Below are 20,672 nucleotides of genomic sequence, written 5' to 3'. Positions count from 1 at the left end.
TCTTATAGACATTGGGCTTAACATTGTTTGAAAAATCTATGAACGCATGATGCTTAGTTTAGGTTTTATTAATTAGTTATACACGTTGGGTCCTTTATGGAGGTAGAGAAGTCATTCTCGCAAACTAGATTTACCTTATGTTCCGGCATTGATATATCCGTATTGTAAATATAAGATAGAGAAAAGGGAAATGAAATAGATTAAAAAAATTAACAAACTTGTGGATCCTTCTAGACGAAAGGGAACAGCATTTTGTTTTAACAGTTTCCTGGTTCGAACGTTGGTATTTTATGCTGTGAAACAAAAGGGATACAAGAAGAATAACATAATAGATTGTTCCTATATGAATTTCCTCATCGTTACTAGGAACATTAAATACGCGACCGTATAAAAGTGTTTTGTTTTTCTTTTCTCGTACTTTCGTTCAGAGCCAAACTTGTTAATGACCGCCTGTTTTTTGTAACATTTTCCCTGGTGAAAAAGTAGAAACTTTGATATTAAAGCAAAACTCTTCGACATTGCTAAACTAACAAGGCCTTATTTAAGTGCCTCGAAAACCTTTCCGAGAAGTGTTCACAGTTACTTATTAAACTTTATAGAAAACTATAAGCGACAAAGATAGCTACGCTTTTCCTGTACTTTCGTGTCCTTGCGGTTTCTATTGCCTTAATGAAATTATTTCACTTTCGGAATGTTTCATTGCATTGCTTGCAAATATGCAGCCTTTTTTTCTTGTTAGTTCCTTTGAAAACTGAATTTTAAGTTGCAATACATTGGACTAATGTATGGATGGGAGTGGGTTGGGGTGGTGGGTGGAGTGTACATTAAGCATATATGGCGCAACCCGGTAAATTCAATCAGTTAGAATGTGACATAGTTTATTTGAAAAGGCAAGTCCCGTGTCCCCTTGAAAATTTAAGAACTGACCTCCGGTCAAAGATATGCGGAGGCTGGACATACGATATGGTCAAAGTCTTATAGGATTTATTGTTCGCAAATTTTAAAATGCTTTTAAAACCTTAAACAAAGAAATTTGCAATTGATAAAACTATAATGCACACGTTACATGCTGGTAGTGATTCCGTGCGACCGAAGCCTTTATTTTATACTAAAGTTAATATGCATGAAAAATACAAATTTGGAGATTTACCAAATTTTTAAGCTTAATTGACTTCATCAGTTGAAAATTAAACTTGACTAATCAACCCATTAAATAAACCATGATGTTATATATAATGAACTAAAGCATCCAATAGTTAAAAATATAAATGTGCTCGGATTTTGGTCACAATAATTGTAGCATGTATTAAGTCACGTGTGACCTGGTTCAAGACACATCTCATAACGGGACGGATATATAACAAACACGTAACAGGAAGTTGTTTCTGCAGGATATCATCGGGAGTTCCCAGTTTACACTCAGTCTCAGTTTTAATAAAAACAAATGGTTAAGCGAACAAAGAATGTCACAATAACATTACTAGCTCTCCGTGTTACGTCTTCCAGTTGGTAAGTTGAATAAACGCGACTTTAATATATTTAATATCTACATAGTTTATATATATATATATATATATATATATATATATATATATATATATACCATTGCAAACATTTTGTTACAAACTATCGTAGTATCGACGAACCAAGCTGCATTACAATTGGAGAATTGCATTTCTAATTCGGAAGTAGTGAGTGCCCTAAACTTGACGACAGTAAGAAATGATTTTTTTTTGTAACCAACGGCACAACCATATATTTAAGAAGTTACATCGTCCCTGGAGAACGGTCTCCCACTTGGGAAATTTTGTTAAAGTAGAGGGTGCTAAATTGGTGCTAAATTTCGGCTTTGGAAACTATATTCATGAAGTTTTAACTGTTTAGGTTATAACAGTGTATATACCTCAATATTACGACTTTCTCATGTCAAAATTACGTTGTATCTCTCAAAAAGGCGCCTTTCATCTAAGCAGTGTGACTATATTTCAACTTAAAATATCAACTTCTCTTGCAAAATTTAGGAATAAGAGTGGTTTTAAGTAAGGTGGGTGGTTCTAAGGAAGGAAGGGTAGAGAAGGCAACCAAGGGTAAGGAAAGGGTCACATGGAATGTCGGAATTTCGGCGTTTAAAGCAAAATTTGATTTAATATGTCGTAAGTCTATATTTTCATAAACGTCTTCAGGAAGAAGTCGACAATTTGACGTCATAAATCTTTGGTAGTCAGGCAATCTTTATGCTGATGCAAAGGATCAAGTTGAATAATACAACACTGTCGTGGGGGGGGGGCATCTTTCATGACCAAAGGGTGGGGGAGGTGTAAAGGACAGAAACATATACGTCTCCCATAGCTTTATATATTGGGACAGCTGCCCCTGCTGCCGCCCTCCCCATTTTACTACGCCTACGTATCTCTACTAGCTTTATATGGTATGGTAATTTGCACTCACGTTGTTGGAAGATATATGTGATATTTGTTCTATATTTGTTTCGAAATTTTAACAATTGGCAAAGAAAAAATCGGTCTCAGATGCTAAAACCGGTCCGGCAGATCAAGATGTCTCACTACGTTCTTCTTACTATGCTTATTTACTTGATGAACCCATTGGGAAGTAAATCTGAAGAGCAAGGAGAGTTCGAATTTGAACGAAAGCTCAGTAAGTATATAAGTAACATCAATCATCCAATATGTTGCATAGGATTATTCCAACCAACAAGCATTTGCATTGAATAAAAGTTATCACTTCTGGTAATTGTGATTTTTATTAAGAATATACTGAAACCATTGAATAAGGGGTTAATCAACGGTCTATCGTGCGTTACTCACAGGATTAATGCACGATCGGGGGATAATCCAGCTATAGCATTAACACACGGAGTGCATTAATCATGTGAGTAACGCACGCTACACCGTTGATTAACCCCGTTCATTTATACACTACCATTTTTGTGGGGGAAAATCATAAAACAAAACATTTTTGGTTACATTAACCAAAGATTTATTAAAGTGATGCCCCGTAATTTTACCTCGCGTTACTCACAGGATTAACCACGGTCAGCTGACCTGAATGGACCAATAAGATTTAGGAATCTTTACTAAGTATGAATGAACATTTATTTAATGATTGTGCTCACTCGGCTAAGTTTAGTTTGTAAATGTGCTTCAATGTCGTTAGGCTAACAAACAATAATGGTTGCGTGATGTTCAGTAAAACGTAAATGAAACGAATGTGGTATGTTTAATGGCTTTTTAAGTACTGAACAAATCACAAATAACTAAAGTGCGTAATCAAACAGTATAGATATGATCACCTGATGACCTGACGCGGTTATTGCGTTAATTAACTGTGACGTCATGGAATCACGTATCTTGTCAAGGTATATATATTATTAAACGTGTTTTAGATACTTCTTTAACAAGTTCAACAAAACAAATATGAAACATAGGAATTGCTTGTATATTCAAAAGAAGGATACGTTTTATTAATAACTTTAAGTAATCTGGCATGTATAAATAGAAAACAGAAGTATTAAGTTTAAAGCAAAAGTCGTTAAGTTTGGAAATGGTAATTATTAGTTTAAGTTATTTTTACTATTTATTCTTGGTATAGTCAATTAACAGGTATTAAACCAAAACAAAAATAAAATACTATAGATTAATTGTATAACACAAACCGGTCTTTGCCTACTACGTTTTATATAGATACGTATAATGGTGTACCAAATGCATGCGACGTATGTTACTGTAATGAAACTTGGAGAATCGTCAACTGTACCATGCCTATAGGGAAACAACCAAATCCTTTTCCCGCCAATTTTCCGAAATGGACTGAAGTCATGTAAGTACCTGTAGAAAGTGACTTGTATGAGGGATATATTTCATCAAAGTTTCCGGCTAATTTGCTAAACGAAATTCCATATTTTGTTCTTGTTGATGAGATAAATGCCCGGATGACGAAGATTAAATAAGAGATCAGGTAGCTATTATGGCGACCATTTTGGAATATTCTACTATATTGTAGTTGGTAACAGAAAATGATGATTAAAAAGGGAACGATTTTGTGCCAACAATTGATGTTGATATATATATATATATATATATATATATATATATATATATATATATATATATATATATATATATATATATATGTACACTGTCGACCTAAGGTACACTTTTTTACCATAAACTGTCGACCTAAGGTACATATAATGAGTATATATATATATATATATACATATATATATATATATATATCCAATTATGTATATATATATATCCAATTATATATATATATATCCAATTATATATATATATATATATATATATATATATATATATATATATATAATATAAAATAACAAATATCCTTATACAGATGTTAAATATAAAGCAAGTAAACCTCAACATAGAACATATTAATCTAAAGTGTGAGATGTGAAACTGAATCAGCAGTTCCCTCAAATGTTATCGGTTCTTGGTGAAATCCGTTATCCTTCATCGTATCTTACACACACCAGACCGGCACGATGGCATATTTTTTTTTAATTAATAATAATAATTGTTGAGAAAGATTATAATTTATAAATCACGCAATGGTTCACTTCGTAGAACATAAGCAGTGACGTATAATATTGATTCATTTATCAGTGATGTATTACTCAGCACGCCAAATGTGGCCGGTGGTTGGTCATTTGATTACATACTTACATATATATTTGAACACTTTAGCAGGTATACTGTTTCATGTTTATTTTACAGAAACATCAAGGACAACAATATAGACCACATACCATATTCATCACTGATGGCGTTACCACAACTGAAATATTTGTAAGGAATCTTTTTATTTTTGGTATACGCTATTAAATTTAAAACAAGAGTTTTGAGTATACAGTAGGCCAAGAAACATATAGCATATATGTTACTCTTTAAAAGCTATCATCATAAAGTATCAAAATATGTGTATATAGCAGATAATTTTTAATTACACACGGTCTGTTTCTGTCACATATTACTGTTTCAATCAAGAACGTTATAGGTTCACATGTGACAGAGATTTGCAATGAGAAACTGACCAATCATTTCAATCGACATATGCCGATAAGTTTCTTCCAATCAGAACCCTAGAATTTCACTGAGCCAATGAGAACACGAAAGACCACCGTCAATTGTGGGGACATCTTTAGATGTTTATTTCTCGTGTATATGACGGTTTTGTTTCTTGAGAGCACGAGAAACTGACCGATCCCAACTGCATACGACATATCGATTTTAGGACTTTCGTCTCCCTATAGGCGCACCATGCACTCTCTGGCTGTTTGAATATACACGGATGTTTACTGACAGTCTAATCAAAGGAAACTATTTGGTTATTTGTCTCATTGTGTATAGTTTGTTTTTCACCTTATTTACAATTTTGACACAGATATGCAGCTCATAACAAAATCGGGAACATATTCTTACTTCCAGACGTAATGAAACACGTGTAAGTACTTTGTACATCCTCAACGCGATACAACTATGTGAATACAGTTACATGCGGAAACAAGTCACGGTAGCATTGTAGTGTTACAAGGTGGTTAATTGAAGCTCGCGGGGTCGTGGAAGGAGGAAGAAGGGAAGAGGGAGGAGGGGTTAGGTGGGGAGGGGGTTGGGGGGGGGGGTAGATGGAAGGGAAGTTGTTTTTCTATAAACCCAACAAATTTTAAAGTAATGATTTAGGCCACCTTTCTTCCTAAATGTTACTCAAAAGGGAAAGTAAAATATGATACAGTATTAGTACTATCATCACATTTTTTCTTCTTCTCTATGTGATCTTTGTATACGAGGGTCCATACTTGTTGTTGTTTTGATCCATTTGCGGCTCACATTCATTTGCAGGGATCTCACACACAATGAATTGCGTGATGTTGGCGAAATGATTAAAGGGAAGAGTGAATTACTATATCTGTAAGTTAAAGATCATTTATATAATTTTGTCCTCGTCATTATATGCTATGAACATTTTTAATGAGATGAAGCTATTACCACTAAAAAAAAACATATTTTTAAAGGACACGCCACTATAATTATTATTATTTATACAATATTGATGATAACAATTATTATTGCAGCTCAGGGGTGGTATAATATAAACGATACCTAACTCAGAGACCATATCTTTCAAAAAGTTTCGAGTATTGCTTTTAGTCTTCATCATTTCTTTTCGATTTTTTTTTATTTTAGTAATTTGAGAGAGAATCGTATTCGTGAACTTTCACCGGTAGCGTTCCAGGGTTGTTGGAAGCTTAAATACTTGTGAGTGTTACTCCCCCACCCCACCCCCCTTTTTGGTTGGATCCATTACGATAAGTATACGAAGAGCTAATTTTCTGCCAAACTGTATGTAATATGAAGGTATAGTTTCAATTATCTACGAGATCGGTTCATAAATTCAATCCGATTGATAATTTGAAATCAGTGGTGAAACAAGGCCGGTACAAACTCCCTTGACCCTGGAACCAGCGGGCCCGGTGTCAAGGATGTGGACTCTCTTTTGGGGCCCTTACATTTTGCTGGACCGGAGCCAGGTTACTGCTTACTACGCCACAGGATGAACTCTTCTAACCCGTTTTTACTTGTAGGCCTTTGTATTCCCATTGTAAATAAGGATTAATATCCCTCGTTTGCTAACTAAGAGCTTTTTTTAATTGAAATCGTATAATTAATTTGCCCAGAAGCATTTTGTTCAGTGATTAAACAATAAGTTGTTGTTATGGGCTTGAACAAAGTAAACCATGTGCAAGGTTGTCGCTCTCTGGAGTATAAGTATATAGGCCTTTATTGTTGTCTGGAAATAAAACGTCAAGTTATTTATGAAATCCAAATTTCACCGAAAGGTTTAATTCTAAAACCTCAGGTAAACATGAAAATGAGACTTTTCCAAGGGTGAGGTATATATTCTGCAGCCGATTTAACCGCCGATGAAATGACACAATCTATTGCGAAAGGAGGCCATAATGAAACTATATATAAGTGCTAGATACTTGATATTCGACAATACAGAGGTAATTTGTTTGTGGGTCGTTAGACTGCAGTAAGAATCCCGTTGGAGTCTAAACAAAATTCTATGATCTTTCGTAACATGTGGTAGGGGGTTGTTTTGGTCAAATTTCCTTATATTGTTGCCTAAATAAAACGGACATATACTTTCACTATAATATAGGATATGTCAATGAATATTTAGTCATGAACTTCAATCATAAATCTTTCTGTTGTTTTCTTCTATTACAATTTTTGTTTTTGTTTCTCTTCTCCTGAAGACATCTGAAATACAATCCAATAAGGGCAATACAAACTCCAACATTCGGTAACCTCTCTTCACTTTTAACTTTGTAAGTTATTTCCCGACCTAATATCATATTAGATATTTTACATTTTTAACACAGATATAGATGTAGTGTATGTATACATGACGCACTAATTGTTTATTCGATGGTCTAATCTGCATATTAGTTTTGCTATTCCCTCTTGTAGGGGAGGGGGGAGGGGGTGGGGGGGGGGGGTTGGGTGGGGACCTAAATCTTCACGGTTTGATTCGGGTTGTTATTTTGTATGAAATTCTTATCAAGCTGTAAAACAAATATGTCATCGCTGGTTACCCGTTCAACCCAATAATGTGAGTTATTGATACATTTCTTTTAACTGCTCACAGTCACCAATTAATTAACCATGTTTTTTATCCAGCCAATTAAATTGTGTCCATTATAGTTTCAATGCTATGTTTTATTGTCTCCTTCGCAAATCCCATGAGGTTAGGATTGTAATCTCATTAATATTTCCATTACGATTGGTTGAACTTATACGAAACATATAAATTGTTTCCAAATCTCTAGTATCTCGTTTGTTATGAAGTTGCCCAGATTATGATTATTTGCACCAAATGCCAGCTAGCTTGAACCCTGTATGTTTATTTATGGAACTTCAGTAATTATTTGCACCAAATGCAAGCTAGCTTGAACCCTATCTGTTTATTTATGGAACCTCAGTAATTATTTGCACCAAATGCAAGCTAGCTTGAACCCTATCTGTTTATTTATGGAACATCATAAATTGAATTTTTCGCCGAAATAGAAAATAAATATTCAATTTTACTGGTAAGCAAATTCAGGCCTACACATGTGACAAAATGTAAGCTACAAAACGGTATTAAATCTACGTTGTCTCATTCTTGATATTAAATTAGAAATGAAAACACACATTTATTTAATTAATATCTGTCTTACTTTTCATTTGTTTTATATATTAGAGAACTGACCAGTCAAGAGGGCTTAGAGTCAATAGCCCCAAACTCTTTCGATGGTTTATGTAGTCTTGTAGAGCTGTAAGTTGTTTAATCATTATAATTCCTCCTTACGCAAGTGAGAAAACTGATGTCAGTATAAGGTTACGCTAAGAAACTTTGAAAATATACTATGGATCCAACATCATTCCTTATCAGTATTAATAAAAGCTATTAAATTCAATTATTACATTAATTAGAAAATATGATATGAACTCGATGGCGTCAAACACCAAATTGTTCATGTGTTCACTCTTGAATGTTGAGTGTGAAGGAACATGAGGACTGTATCGTTATCTTCCAAATGCATTAACATTTTGCCATCAACTGTTTGGGGAAGGTGTTTAACGAGCATGCCCTCATACAACATTGATTACTCTTGAAATCGTTGAGTTTCTTTGATTTTCTTCCTCTAATATAGCTATTTCAATGCGAATTGGATTCCAATGTTGATGAAAGTCACATGAACAAATTATGAGATTGCTTTAAGGTCACTTCTGTCACAAAACCTGTACATTTCAATGGTAATAAACGAAAATGATTGAAAGCAAAATGATTAAAAGCAAACTTCACCGGAATTCTTACGCGACATGTCTAGTCCATCAGTCCAACAATGGGATCGTCGGTCAAATTCCGTTTTTGCTTGCTACGCACGTAATTTGTAGGCAATTGAAGTCATATGTAGGCATTCGTTTCATATTCCTGTTCGGTGATAGCTCACTTGGGGACTAATACAGAGCACGTGGTCTAACGCAAACACGCTGGGGTTCAACATTAGTATTAATGAACAACAGTCGCGGCGTCTGATCCGTTATGAACCGTGGCCCAAGATATCACCCAATCATGGCCATTCATACACATTATTTGGATACAGAGTACACATTAATGCGTTTTCCCATTTATTTTGTACCACTTAGGGAATTTGGCGAAGGCGAATTTGGCCCTGCAACACTGGAGAATATTCCAAGTGGTCTTTTCCAAACATGCGGACAAAACATACGCCAGTTGTGAGTATGAAACCGCTAATATATATATATATATATATATATATATATATAAATATATATATATATATATATATAAATATATATATATATATATAAATATATATATATATATATATATATATATATATATATTTATTTATATATATATTGTTGTCCTTTTCGTAACAAATATTCCTCACATGTCACATTGCAATGGCTGCAATCACGAAGATTAATGTTCGTGTTTGTTTTGTTTTTTAAATTTAATAACGATTTAATTTAAAATACTTTGTAGAACAATTCAGAACACACGATGGCGTAGGATTGAGAATGACTTTCTGGACGGAGTACGTGAAGCGTAAGTAACACATTCGGGAAGAAACCTTTATTTCAATTATTTCCTCAAAAATGTCTCCCGCCGCACAAATATGGACATAAATATGATACCGCATCAAACCATCGTTCTTGATTGTCCTATTTATCTTATCACCTTGATCTGGTGAAAAGATGTTAGTCAGATAAATGAAAGATGAGGTATCAGTATACTAGTGAGGGGGAGGCCAGTGGGGGGTATGGAATACCAGCGGAAAATTTCCCTCAGTTTTTTTACTAACCGTGCACATTTCGTAAAAGTTGAGAAGCCCTTTTTTTGACAACAAAACAATGAGAAATGTCCTCTTTTGTTGAAAAATAAATAAAGCAAACGTAATTAATACGTGCAATGTTGTTGGGAATTAAGACAGAACGTTAAATTACAAGGTGCTATCAAGAGAAAATCGGTTGAAAGTAGAATTAGGAACGCCCAAACGCAAATGATGCTCTATATTTGCCAGTCCACAATGTATATAATTATCTCAGCTCTACACACAGTGTTATGGGGATGAGATATTGTACTCTATCATATTTAGGCAAAATTGGCACTAAAACTGCTGCCCACCTCACACCCCTTGAAGTTCTGAATCGAAACTTTGTGGGTTGGTCTGCCTTAATGGGGGAGGGCGGGTGGTACCATAATCCCACACAATAACACAAACAACTAAACAGTAAAACCTAACACATATAAGCCGATTGACTTCAAACTTGGTGCATGTGTGTATGGGCATGGGTTGTAGTGCCTCCGTGACTTATGACGTCATATGTCAAAGGTTGAAGTTTAAATAACCAAAACAAGCAGACTTGGTTAAATTTGTAGGAAAAAGTCAAACTACTCCTTCACAAACTTGATCGGACATAGGGTATTGCACTCAGTGGCGTAGGAAGGTACTTTTGAGTGGGGGGCTGAAGACTGATGGCCGGCCTGGGGGAGGGGTCTAAGGGTAGGGGGTTTCCCCCTCCCCTTTGGAATTTTTTGGCATTTCCAGGTGGCCTCAGATGCAATTTGGTGCAATATAGCACACTTCAACCCACCCACTCCATTTTGTAAAGAATTTTGCATTTTCACCTGGCCTTAGAGGCAATTTGGTGCTTCAAATGAGATTTTTTTCTCATTTGGAAATGAAAAAGGGGTTTTCTGACTTGCGGAGTGGGGGGGCGGAACGATACTTCCGCCCCCCATATTTTTCACTGGGGGGCTGGCGCCCCCCCCCCCCCCAGCCCCCGGTTCCTACGCCCTTGATTGCACTTGTGTGATCTATGACGTCATAGGGTCAAAGGTCAAATAAAAACAAACAGCATTAGGCCATTACACGTACTCCTAAATAAGCAATCAGGTCCAAGCCTCTAAAAACAAGAAGGTTATGACAGACTTGATGTCTACCATGCAATGAGTAATGTAAAACGCTAAGGATCATGTGATCGAAGATCAAACATGTCCAAATCTAAGCGAATAAGCATTTCGCCAACAACTCATTGAACATGACGGATGGATTTCAAACCTGTCGATTATGTGGCTGGTGAAGGTTTGTAGTACCTGTTTGACTAATGTCGCCTTAGTTCCAAAGGTCAAGTGATCAAAGGAGGTAAAGGGCAAACTTGCTCATGGACAAAATCGGTATTCCGGTAGCTATTGCTAATTACTTTAAAACAAAAATAGAAATTTAAATTTAGTAAGAGAAACTGTTCTTTTGGCAGCTAAGTAAATGTTACAAATGTTAAAATAGGTGAAGTGTTGTAGCCATGAAGAAGTTCTTTAATGACTGCATTGTTTGAATGAATGTTTTATATGGCCACATTTTTGGGGATGAGATCTGCAACTCCATACTTGTTTTAAATATAGTTTTAGCATAAAATATGCAGAACAGCTACCAGTAGCCTGGATTCCAGCCTGGATCAGCTCCTGTAGTAGCGCAGCTTTTATTAGTCCAATTATGTTATACTTCTATGAAAAGCATTATTATCATGACATTTGTTTATGCAATAAACTAAAGCATCTAAATGCCATACGTTATAATTTTACAGACAACTGACCTTCTCCAGAAATCAACTTGAATGGATTGGGGAAAATGCTTTTGCCAAAACCACACTAATACTATGGCTGTAAGTATACTTGGCACCTTGACAATGTTTTAGAGTGATATAATGAAATGCTGGAATGTCAACGTCGAATGACGTCATAACCGGAAACGTTGCCTATACATATACTCGGTAAAACCAACCGAAAATCGACGACTAAGATTCAGATACGTGGCCATGAGATCATGAAGTCTGAAAGGCCTGCTGATAAGGGGTCGGAGTCGGGGGGAGGGGGGGGGACGGTGAACGACGCACGAGATCAAGGTCAATTATAGGGAGCTCTGGAAAATATGAAAGATACAAAAATAATGTATTCTCATGCTCAGATTGTCTCTTTTCATACGCCCACGAATGAATATATAATCATTTTTATAAAGACATCAACAAGGGGCCCCGATGACAAGGTCAGGCCCTTAACAGGCTCTTGAAATTAACTAGTAGTAGTTGGCTGGAGTATCATTCAAATCATTTAGGATCGTTAGAAACATAAAATGTCGTTTCAACGGAATGAAACGTGTTGTCAAAGGAAAGGCTGTTGGATCAGGGTTGTACGATATTTCTACATACCACGAACACACATCATACACGTGATATGGCAACATATTCTTAAACTCAATGTTTAATATTACTCAATTACCTTTCCAGACATCATGTGTCACAGTATTCGCATATTATGTGCGTATAGTAACGGTTTATCTGTTCATCTATAATACAATAATACGTCACGTTTCTTGTTAACATTCCAATTACAGAAACCTTGGACAAAACAAACTGGACAGGTTACATCCAATGTTGTTTAGAAATACCAGCATTCGAGCAGCGTGAGTTATTTAAAACCACATGTTTGCCACAATGTAGATGTTTTACCTGTGATGAGTACATTTGTTGTATTACTGTATATGCCAGACTTCATCAACCGACCAAATGAAGAGCTTATTTTATTCTTCTCACACCAACAGCAGTTGTTAATGCATAAAACAAAAGTAGAATCAACAGTTAAAGGTGATATTCCGTTTGTTAAAGTCCAATCTCACAGCATTGGATATTTGTCAAAGAATTTGAAATCTTCAAATTTAAAATAGAAACATGCCCCATCCCCGGCAGGCTCATCGTTACGCCACTGTACGTTACATTAATTCATTCCTTATCTTAAGATTATTGGGATGGAATTTTCAACTTATAGCGAGGATTATTTCTTTCCAGATAAAAGATTGCCTGCTATTGAATATCTATACCCACTTTTTAACTATTAATACAAATAACGATTATTGTTGATTATTTCAGGGAATATTTAGGGGTATAAGGGGACCTGGGTGAGAGTGGGTCAAGTTGTGCCTCGATGCATTAGGGATCTGGGATTGAGAGTGGACCTATGGTCTGTTTTTGTGACCAGGCTCTATTTTGGGTGACTTTTATTCAAAAAAAAAAAGATCAGTACTATTAGACGGAAAGGCTGGATCTAACGTTTATATGTTAATGCCTTATTATTGAAATACGATGGAGCTGGGGTCGCAGGTTGAAGTTTGAGGTCATTCTCGCTTCTTCAATCATCTGAGTTTTCTGTCAGGTTAATGGACGGGCAGTGATATAAGTGTACGTATACATTAAATTAATTTTCATCAATTCATTTTTATTTTGTTCACAGAGATTTAAGTGAAAACCTGCTGTATGAGATACCAGAAGATTTGTTCAAGAATCAGACCGAGCTCGTTTCATTACTACTGCAACGGAACAAATTCAAGACGATATCTGCATCTGTATTTGCTGACCTGAACAATCTAATGGAACTGTAAATCAATTTTTCAATTTTTAATTAGTTTACTTCATATCGCATTGGACTATTCCTGAATACGTTATGGGAATTCAATGGCGCAATAACCGGGCGAGGAGGGGGAAGTCCTCCCGGTCACCAGTCGGGGGGGGGGGGATTGTGCGCCATGCACATTTTAATTATATTATCAGTTCAAAGCTTTACCAAAGATAGGACCATTTCGTGTATCCAAGCTACCTTACATGAACCAACATTTCTCAAAGGGGATTGGGGACCCCTCTCAAAGACCCCTCCACCAGGACGGGATGACAGGGAAAGAGTCGCCTCGGTGCCAACTATTATAGGTACGCTACTGTGGGCTTATAAGTCGTGTCAGTTTTGTCAAAACCTTGCTATAGTTACAGTTTAATAAATGCGCCAAGGGTGGCTAGCGTGATCTTGTATAGGCGGGCACGCAACCACCAGTTTTTTTATGGTTGCTAGCCAGCGTATATCAATTGGCGCGTTTATAAAACTGTAACTACAGCAATGTCTTCACAAAAACCAAACGGCTTATAATTATGATCACAGTATTTGTTGTCGTAATATTCTATCCGTCGTTGAGTGGGGGTGGGGGAGGGTCAGAGGGGGGGGGGGTTAGTTCCATTGATATTTTAGTGCGGGCGCTGAAGCCTCCTGGAATAAACATGGTTGCGACTCTGGTGGGGAGGGGAGCTGATGGCGTCCACTACGGAAATGAGCATTCATTGGATCTCAACTGGGTGTCAAAAGTCACATAACGGTTCCGCAAATGATCAGAATTGTTCTTTCAGGGCAGCAATATCTTTCTTATTATTATCCCAAACGCCAAACTCGCCTGTTTTATTTTTCTTCTTGAGGAAATATATTTATGAAGCAATTTTGTTTTTGCCCTTATTTGATCTTTCATGTTAGGACTCTCTTTCATGGAGAATTGGAAGAAATTGAAGACGGTGCATTTCGCAACACAAAACTTAGAACGCTGTAAGTATCTTAAACTTCAGATCGACATAGGTGTAAAACAAGGTGTTTCTTACATAATTTGAGGTTTAATTTTGTTTTAATAATCTCCTAATTTTCGGGAACAGCTCAAAGTAGACTGCAGGAATGGTGCATGTGGCAACACCTTGCGTCCCAGATTGGAACAGGGTGTGTACGTGCATGCGTGTACTGGTTTGTGTGTGTGAGTATGTGTTTATGTGTGGAGAAGAGAAGGAGGGGGGGGGGGTAGAGGCATACTTCTTGCCTCTGTTCCTTCACATACAGGTACTTTACTTCGTGTACAAAGTTGAAATAAACAGTAAAAAAATCCAGTTTTTGAAGCAACGCAAGCTTGAAAGGGACACAGAGCAAATATTTGGATAAACCTTATTTCATAATTCAGTCTGTTTTATCGTATATAATTTTCCTTCATAACAGAGAAGTATGAAAAATGATGCCCATCATGAAGAGTTTTTTTTTCAAGGAAATGTTTTATATTCTTTATTTTTCAAGGACCAGACTAAGGTTCTTGTGAATTTTTATAACTAAACGTCAATTCCAGTTAGTAGTAAATAACGATTAGAAAACATTAAAAGGCAAGGGGAACATAATTATCAAGTGAATGGGATTCCTTGTTACTGATAACCGCAGCCCTCATTTTTACTAATTACTAGATTAACGTTTAGTTATAAAAATTTGTAAAAAATATGTTTTGCTATATTTCAGATACCTTTTTGGAAATCGGTTGAAGGCCATTGGAGGTGGTATATTTACAACCTCTGAAGGATCCCTCAATAACATGTAAGTATAAGAATCATTAAGTAATATAATGCCTAATGAATAATATTCAATACATTTTCCTAAAACATCGTACTAAAATATTATTGATAATATAAGGGACACAATTCTAAGGATTCTTCCGAAAACGTTGGATTTAGCTATATCAGCCAGTAACAATAATGTCCTCATCCAATTATTAATCTGTTGTGTTTGTAAACGTTGTATTAATTTCTACATTCTTATTTTCCCAGTCACATGTATTTAAATCCTATTGAAAATATCACCGATGAAGCTCTCCAAGCCCTTACGAAAAATGCGACAATGTAAGTATAAATAAAATTGGAGATTTGTACATGGTACCTATAGGCTATAACTCTTTATATCAAAATCACGCGTAGGGACTAAAATAAGTGTGATTCTTTATCTAAGTGTCTTTATGCGTGCGGGCGAGGTGCATCTTTCTATATATATATCTTTCTATATATATATATATATATATATATATATATGTATACATATGTATATATATATATATATATATATATATATTGTCCCATTTTCAGATTTACATCCTGTGGTCATCTAGTATCGATCCCGGCTTTGACAAGAGAGGACGTACAGTTGTAAGTACCGTAGGCTATTATTTTTGTTTTATAATAGAGCAAGGATTGTGCCCATATGTCCAAGCTAACAGTGTACGGAGCGTTTCCACGCCAACAGCGTATGGAGCGTGTCCACGCTAGCAATGTATGGAGCGTTTTCACGCTACCGTGAGTTGCATTGTCTTTTATTCACACCCCCATTTTCATTATCATTCAGATGTTATAGCTCTTAATAAAACACCGGAATCAATTAATCGCCAAAGAAATTCAATGTCATATATATATTGATGAAGTATTATTTATACTATTGAACTGCACATTTATTGGAAATTACTCTGGTAGCTCCAAATATATATATCAGAGATAGAACACGATATGTTGATCATGACCCATACACACATTCTCGTCCCCACATGTTAGTCAGTCATCATGATATTGCAGCTATGAATCGGTCGATATTATACAAATAATGAATGGTTATGAGTGCAATAGTGCAAATATTTCATGAGTTGAAAGATGTAATTTGTTCCATTCAACGAGGCGCAGCCGAGTTGAATGGAACAAATTACATCTTTCAACGAATGAAATATTTGCACTATTGCACGAATGGAAACCATTCATTATTTGTTTTATACAACACCTTCAAATTTGGATATAATTGGATGTAAAATGCACTCATGCAACAGATTGTTTTGAACAGACAGGTTTCTCTGCTCTCTTACCATTGAAAAAAGTGCTATCAAAAAAGTATAACCCATGGTTCTATTTCATAGAGTGCAATAGAGCGGATTTTGCATGCAACCGCCGAGCAATTGACCAATCAAATGGCCGGAATATAATTAGGTGTTGTATAAAGTTTTATAGTCACATAGATAATGGACAAGACTCGTAGCGTATAGTAAAATATACCTTCAACTTGACTCATGATATGTGGCATGTTTTCCTTCTTAGGAAGTGTGTACCAGATTCGTTCGTTGGAACCTTTCCAGCTTCGCCGTATTTCGCAGATGCATTTCGTCATGACGGCTTCGACTGTTATGCAGCAATGGGAAAAAGACATGCTGGATGGTTATGCCAGCCTTGTCCAGTTGGAACTTATGGCAACAGAAGGCATCATGGTTGTCTAAAATGTCCGGCAGGTATCAAGTTTCGCTTATAGTTTTCAAAATTTACAATTATTACTTTCTATATGCACTAAAACTTATTACTAATGGGCAAGAAGTAGCATATTTCAGTCGAGTCACAGAGAGATTGCAGTAACTACTGTAAACGCTGGATCGTGCTGATAAATATGATAAATCGGTAGCATATGCTATTGGGTTTACAGTAAGATCTGAGGATATGCGTAATCCCAAACAAATCCCAACAAACTGGATTTGTTGGAATTACACATATCCTCAGATCTTACAGCGATCTTTATAGCACATGCTACTGATTCATAGCACGATCCAGTTTTTACTCTGGTACAAAACTTTAAGATTTACAGTAGTGACTGTGTTCTCTGTGTGTATCGGGTGCATTTTTTTTATAAGTGCGGCCCGTTACAGCTATAAATCGATCATTTACGTAGTAGTTTCATTCTCCAACAACATACGGTAATGACTAGGCCGTCACTGTCACTATCTTCTTCACTGCCGTTTCGTCCGACTTATTTGGTAGACACAAGTTATGACTGTTGTTAACATAAAATCTGATTTTGATGTTTGTATTATATGTTTTTTGTTAACAGTTTAGCCTTTGTCTATTCATCTAGGTGGATTTTATCAAGACATTCCAGGGACCGCTCCTAGGTATTCAAGCTCATTTGGCTGTAAACATTGCACCAATGGTACTTACGTGCCGTACTTAGGGGGCAAGTCCCACAGTGACTGCATAGTCTGTCCAAGCGGAACCAATCAAAGCTTACATGCAGGCTTTAGAGCTTGTTATTGCGCAGACGGTTACTACCGAACCGACCGTTTTGGCCCATGTAAAATATGTACTGATGAAGGAGTCTCATGTAGTAATGATATCCCGTTAATTAAAAACGGTTACGCACGGAATTTCACAACTCTGCGTTCCGCAAACGAGGAACTATTTGGACTAGTTTGCGAGAACTTAATGAAAGACGATATTGAAGCAAGCCAAACACAAGTAAGTTACAAAGGTTTCGAAATGCCGAAAGCTAATAAATGTCCTCGGCCTGAAAGTTGCCTAACCAAGGATGGGTTGGAAACGCACTGTGCACCCGGTTATGAAGGCTGGCTATGTACGGTATGTAGCACTACCTACTATCCCGTATTTGATCAATGTTTACGGTGTCCATCGAATCCTTTGCGGAACTTTCTACTGGAATGTGCTTTCTTGGTAGGCATTGTCTTTTCGCTTGGACTCTTTGCGTTTCGACGATATAAGTTATCTTTGAATGAATTTTTTGACGTTTTAATAGCGCAGGGGAAGATCTTTCTTGGGTTTTATCAAGTGATGGGCGGTCTGTTTTCAGCTCTAGATGATGTAAATTGGCCTTTTTCAACGGCATTCAGTAGATTCCTCCATTTGGTCGAACTAAATATCTTTCAAATCTTTGCCAAACCTCAGTATTGTGTCTTCAATTTGAGAATGGATCCATATTTCAAGTTCACATTTGGCTTTGCAGTTGCAATATCCACTATATTGTTCTTCCTTGGTCTTCACTATATGTCAGTCATCTATTTCCTCTGGAAAGACAAAACCACCCGCATCTCGCGAATTTCGGAAGCTGATGCCAAAGTTCTTCAGAAGATTAAGGAGTGGTGCTCTCTTGTAACATTTTTAGTTTTGTTTATGCTGTACCCATCACTTTGTTCAGTTACCTTTGAAATCGCTCCTTGGGCATGTGAGTCATTTAATTTGTCCATAGACAGCAACGCGACGGCTGAATTCGTTAGATCTGACCTAAGATTCCGGTGTGATGATGAGGATCTTAATTACAATCATAACATTTTCAACACAGTTTTCTTTGTTGGATTTTCTTGTATAGTTGCCTTTCCACTCATAACAGTTGTGCTGCTGAAGAGGAATTTAAAGACTGAATTATCCTGTAACGAAACCACTCCTCTACTTTCTACTGCAAGCAACAACAATAACACAGAAATGACATCTCATTATCCGAGATGGTGTCAATTCTTGACGAAAAACTACAAAGCGAGATTTTGGTATTGGGAGATGTTGGAAATCTTACGAAAAATGATTCAAATCTGTTTCCTAACGATCTTTGGAGCCGAAAGCGGAGTATGCTTTGTCATAACAATTATCATATCGATATGTTTTGCCATTGCTCACACTGCTAGTAAGCCAATGCAAGAGCATCTGAAAGTCGAACACTGGTTACAGGTAAAGAAATCACCAAAATTAGCTCATATTGATCAAAAGCAGATAACATATACGATAATAGCCTGCAATAAATGGGATGTAGAAACAAATGAAAAAAACTCATAATGCTGTTAGCGAGTTTATGCTTTTTGTAGATATATATAGGATGAAATATATACCCACTTTTCGCTTTTTGAATCTATACTTAATCTATACTTCATCTATAATTTAATCTAATACTAATGTAAAACGTAGTAAGAGTTTTATAATATGTTCATATATTATGCTTTTTTTTATACCGACGCCCTTTTTTGTATTATGAAAGTGGATAAAACATTTAATATGTTAATATGCATTAACTAAACGACTGTTTGCATTGTATATCTTTGTGGATATATGGGTCTAAAGATTTCACTCTTCACTCCCAAAATGTATCAGTACGTGAGGAAATGAAAATCATTCTTTTTCTTTGCAGGTGTTTTCTCTGATCGCTATTTCGTTTAATTTGGTCATTTTCTTTGGCCTCTCCTACGATGAGAATATAACGACAGACGCCAATACTAAAACAATCCTAATACTGATGCTTTACGCACTTAATGCATTCTTAATTACTGCTATATTAGGTAAGCAATACTCTTTTAATCTGTATGATTCCATGCACTCTCTTTCATGATGCAAATACAGTGGCAGAGGTCAGTAACAAAGCATTACTAATATTAATTCATTATATATCAACCACTGTTAAAATGAAAAAAACACTTGCTATTTCTTGATCATCATCACTTAAGAGAAAGAAAACGTACATTGTTCCCTAATAATTGTTACATCATTATCGACAGAAGTCGACTTTGGTATTCTATAAACGTAAGGTTGGTCATTAGAGAAACAATTGACATCAACAGCTATGTGACATATTGCGTAAGTTTTCGTCATAAAAGTTATCCATTATTAGTACACGACTGTTTTCTTCTGTTTCTTTCTATAATAGTGCATTTCGTTATATCCTTGTACGGGATTTTCCGTAAAGCCCTGAAGATATTAAAGATGACATGTCTTAGTCATTAAGAACGACCGATGGTGTACCGTATGATGCCAAGTGGAAGGTGGAGTTACATATACTCAGCTGTTGATGCAGGTGTTTTTTGACGGCGACGATCGATGTCGAAGGTGTACATTTTCGCGTAAACAAAGTGACACGAAAATTCTTTATCATTCTGACCGGACATTTCATACAGCAAATTAATATCAATATTCTTTCTCATGAAGTACAGATCCAATTTCTACTCTTTATAATTTGTTAAACGTAGAACTGTCTCAGATATGTAATATACATTTATGGTCATTTCAAGTGTTATCCTTCATATAAAGGGGCTTAGTCGTGACGCAGTGGGTTTTAGAATATTTTTTCTGGACGCCAGAGTTTGTACAGTA

General features: G+C 36.1%; 1 protein-coding gene across 3 annotated transcripts; it reads left to right on the top strand.

Annotated features, from left to right (window-relative positions):
* Window positions 1-1,437: 1,437 nt before the first annotated feature.
* On the top strand, window positions 1,438-20,656 carry LOC139978733 (uncharacterized). 3 transcript variants are annotated; one of them, XM_071989192.1, is made up of 22 exons: window positions 1,438-1,509; window positions 2,513-2,655; window positions 3,702-3,837; window positions 4,761-4,832; window positions 5,428-5,487; window positions 5,883-5,951; window positions 6,228-6,299; window positions 7,304-7,375; window positions 8,290-8,364; window positions 9,240-9,329; window positions 9,604-9,666; window positions 11,706-11,783; window positions 12,512-12,580; window positions 13,405-13,548; window positions 14,464-14,532; window positions 15,256-15,330; window positions 15,561-15,632; window positions 15,873-15,932; window positions 16,863-17,050; window positions 17,665-19,262; window positions 19,717-19,864; window positions 20,230-20,656. In XM_071989192.1, exons 2-22 carry the CDS (start codon window positions 2,529-2,531, stop codon window positions 20,304-20,306), a joined length of 3,414 nt encoding a protein of 1,137 aa, XP_071845293.1. In that variant the 5' UTR covers window positions 1,438-1,509; window positions 2,513-2,528; the 3' UTR covers window positions 20,307-20,656. The 3 variants fall into 3 exon arrangements, with proteins under 3 accessions (XP_071845293.1, XP_071845294.1, XP_071845292.1); XM_071989193.1 differs by lacking the exon at window positions 1,438-1,509 and adding an exon at window positions 1,700-1,715; XM_071989191.1 differs by lacking the exon at window positions 1,438-1,509 and having other exon boundaries at window positions 2,189-2,655.
* The last annotated feature ends 16 nt before the right edge of the window (window positions 20,657-20,672 follow it).

The sequence above is a fragment of the Apostichopus japonicus genome, chromosome 13, assembly GCF_037975245.1.
Source record: "Apostichopus japonicus isolate 1M-3 chromosome 13, ASM3797524v1, whole genome shotgun sequence".
Taxonomy (NCBI): Eukaryota; Metazoa; Echinodermata; class Holothuroidea; order Aspidochirotida; family Stichopodidae; genus Apostichopus; species Apostichopus japonicus.
Note: the sequence above shows the minus strand (reverse complement) of the source record. Positions and strands in the feature narration are given on the sequence as shown.

What these genes read in the sequence shown, in the direction of transcription:
- LOC139978733 (XM_071989192.1), top strand. Translation starts at nt 2,529, where the DNA reads ATGCTAAAACCGGTCCGGCAGATCAAGATGTCTCACTACGTTCTTCTT. An exon ending in CCAGACGTAATGAAACACGT is followed by an intron (nt 5,488 to 5,882) that starts GTAAGTACTTTG and finishes ATTCATTTGCAG; the next exon opens with GGATCTCACACACAATGAAT. An exon ending in ACAAGAGAGGACGTACAGTT is followed by an intron (nt 15,933 to 16,862) that starts GTAAGTACCGTA and finishes TTTCCTTCTTAG; the next exon opens with GAAGTGTGTACCAGATTCGT.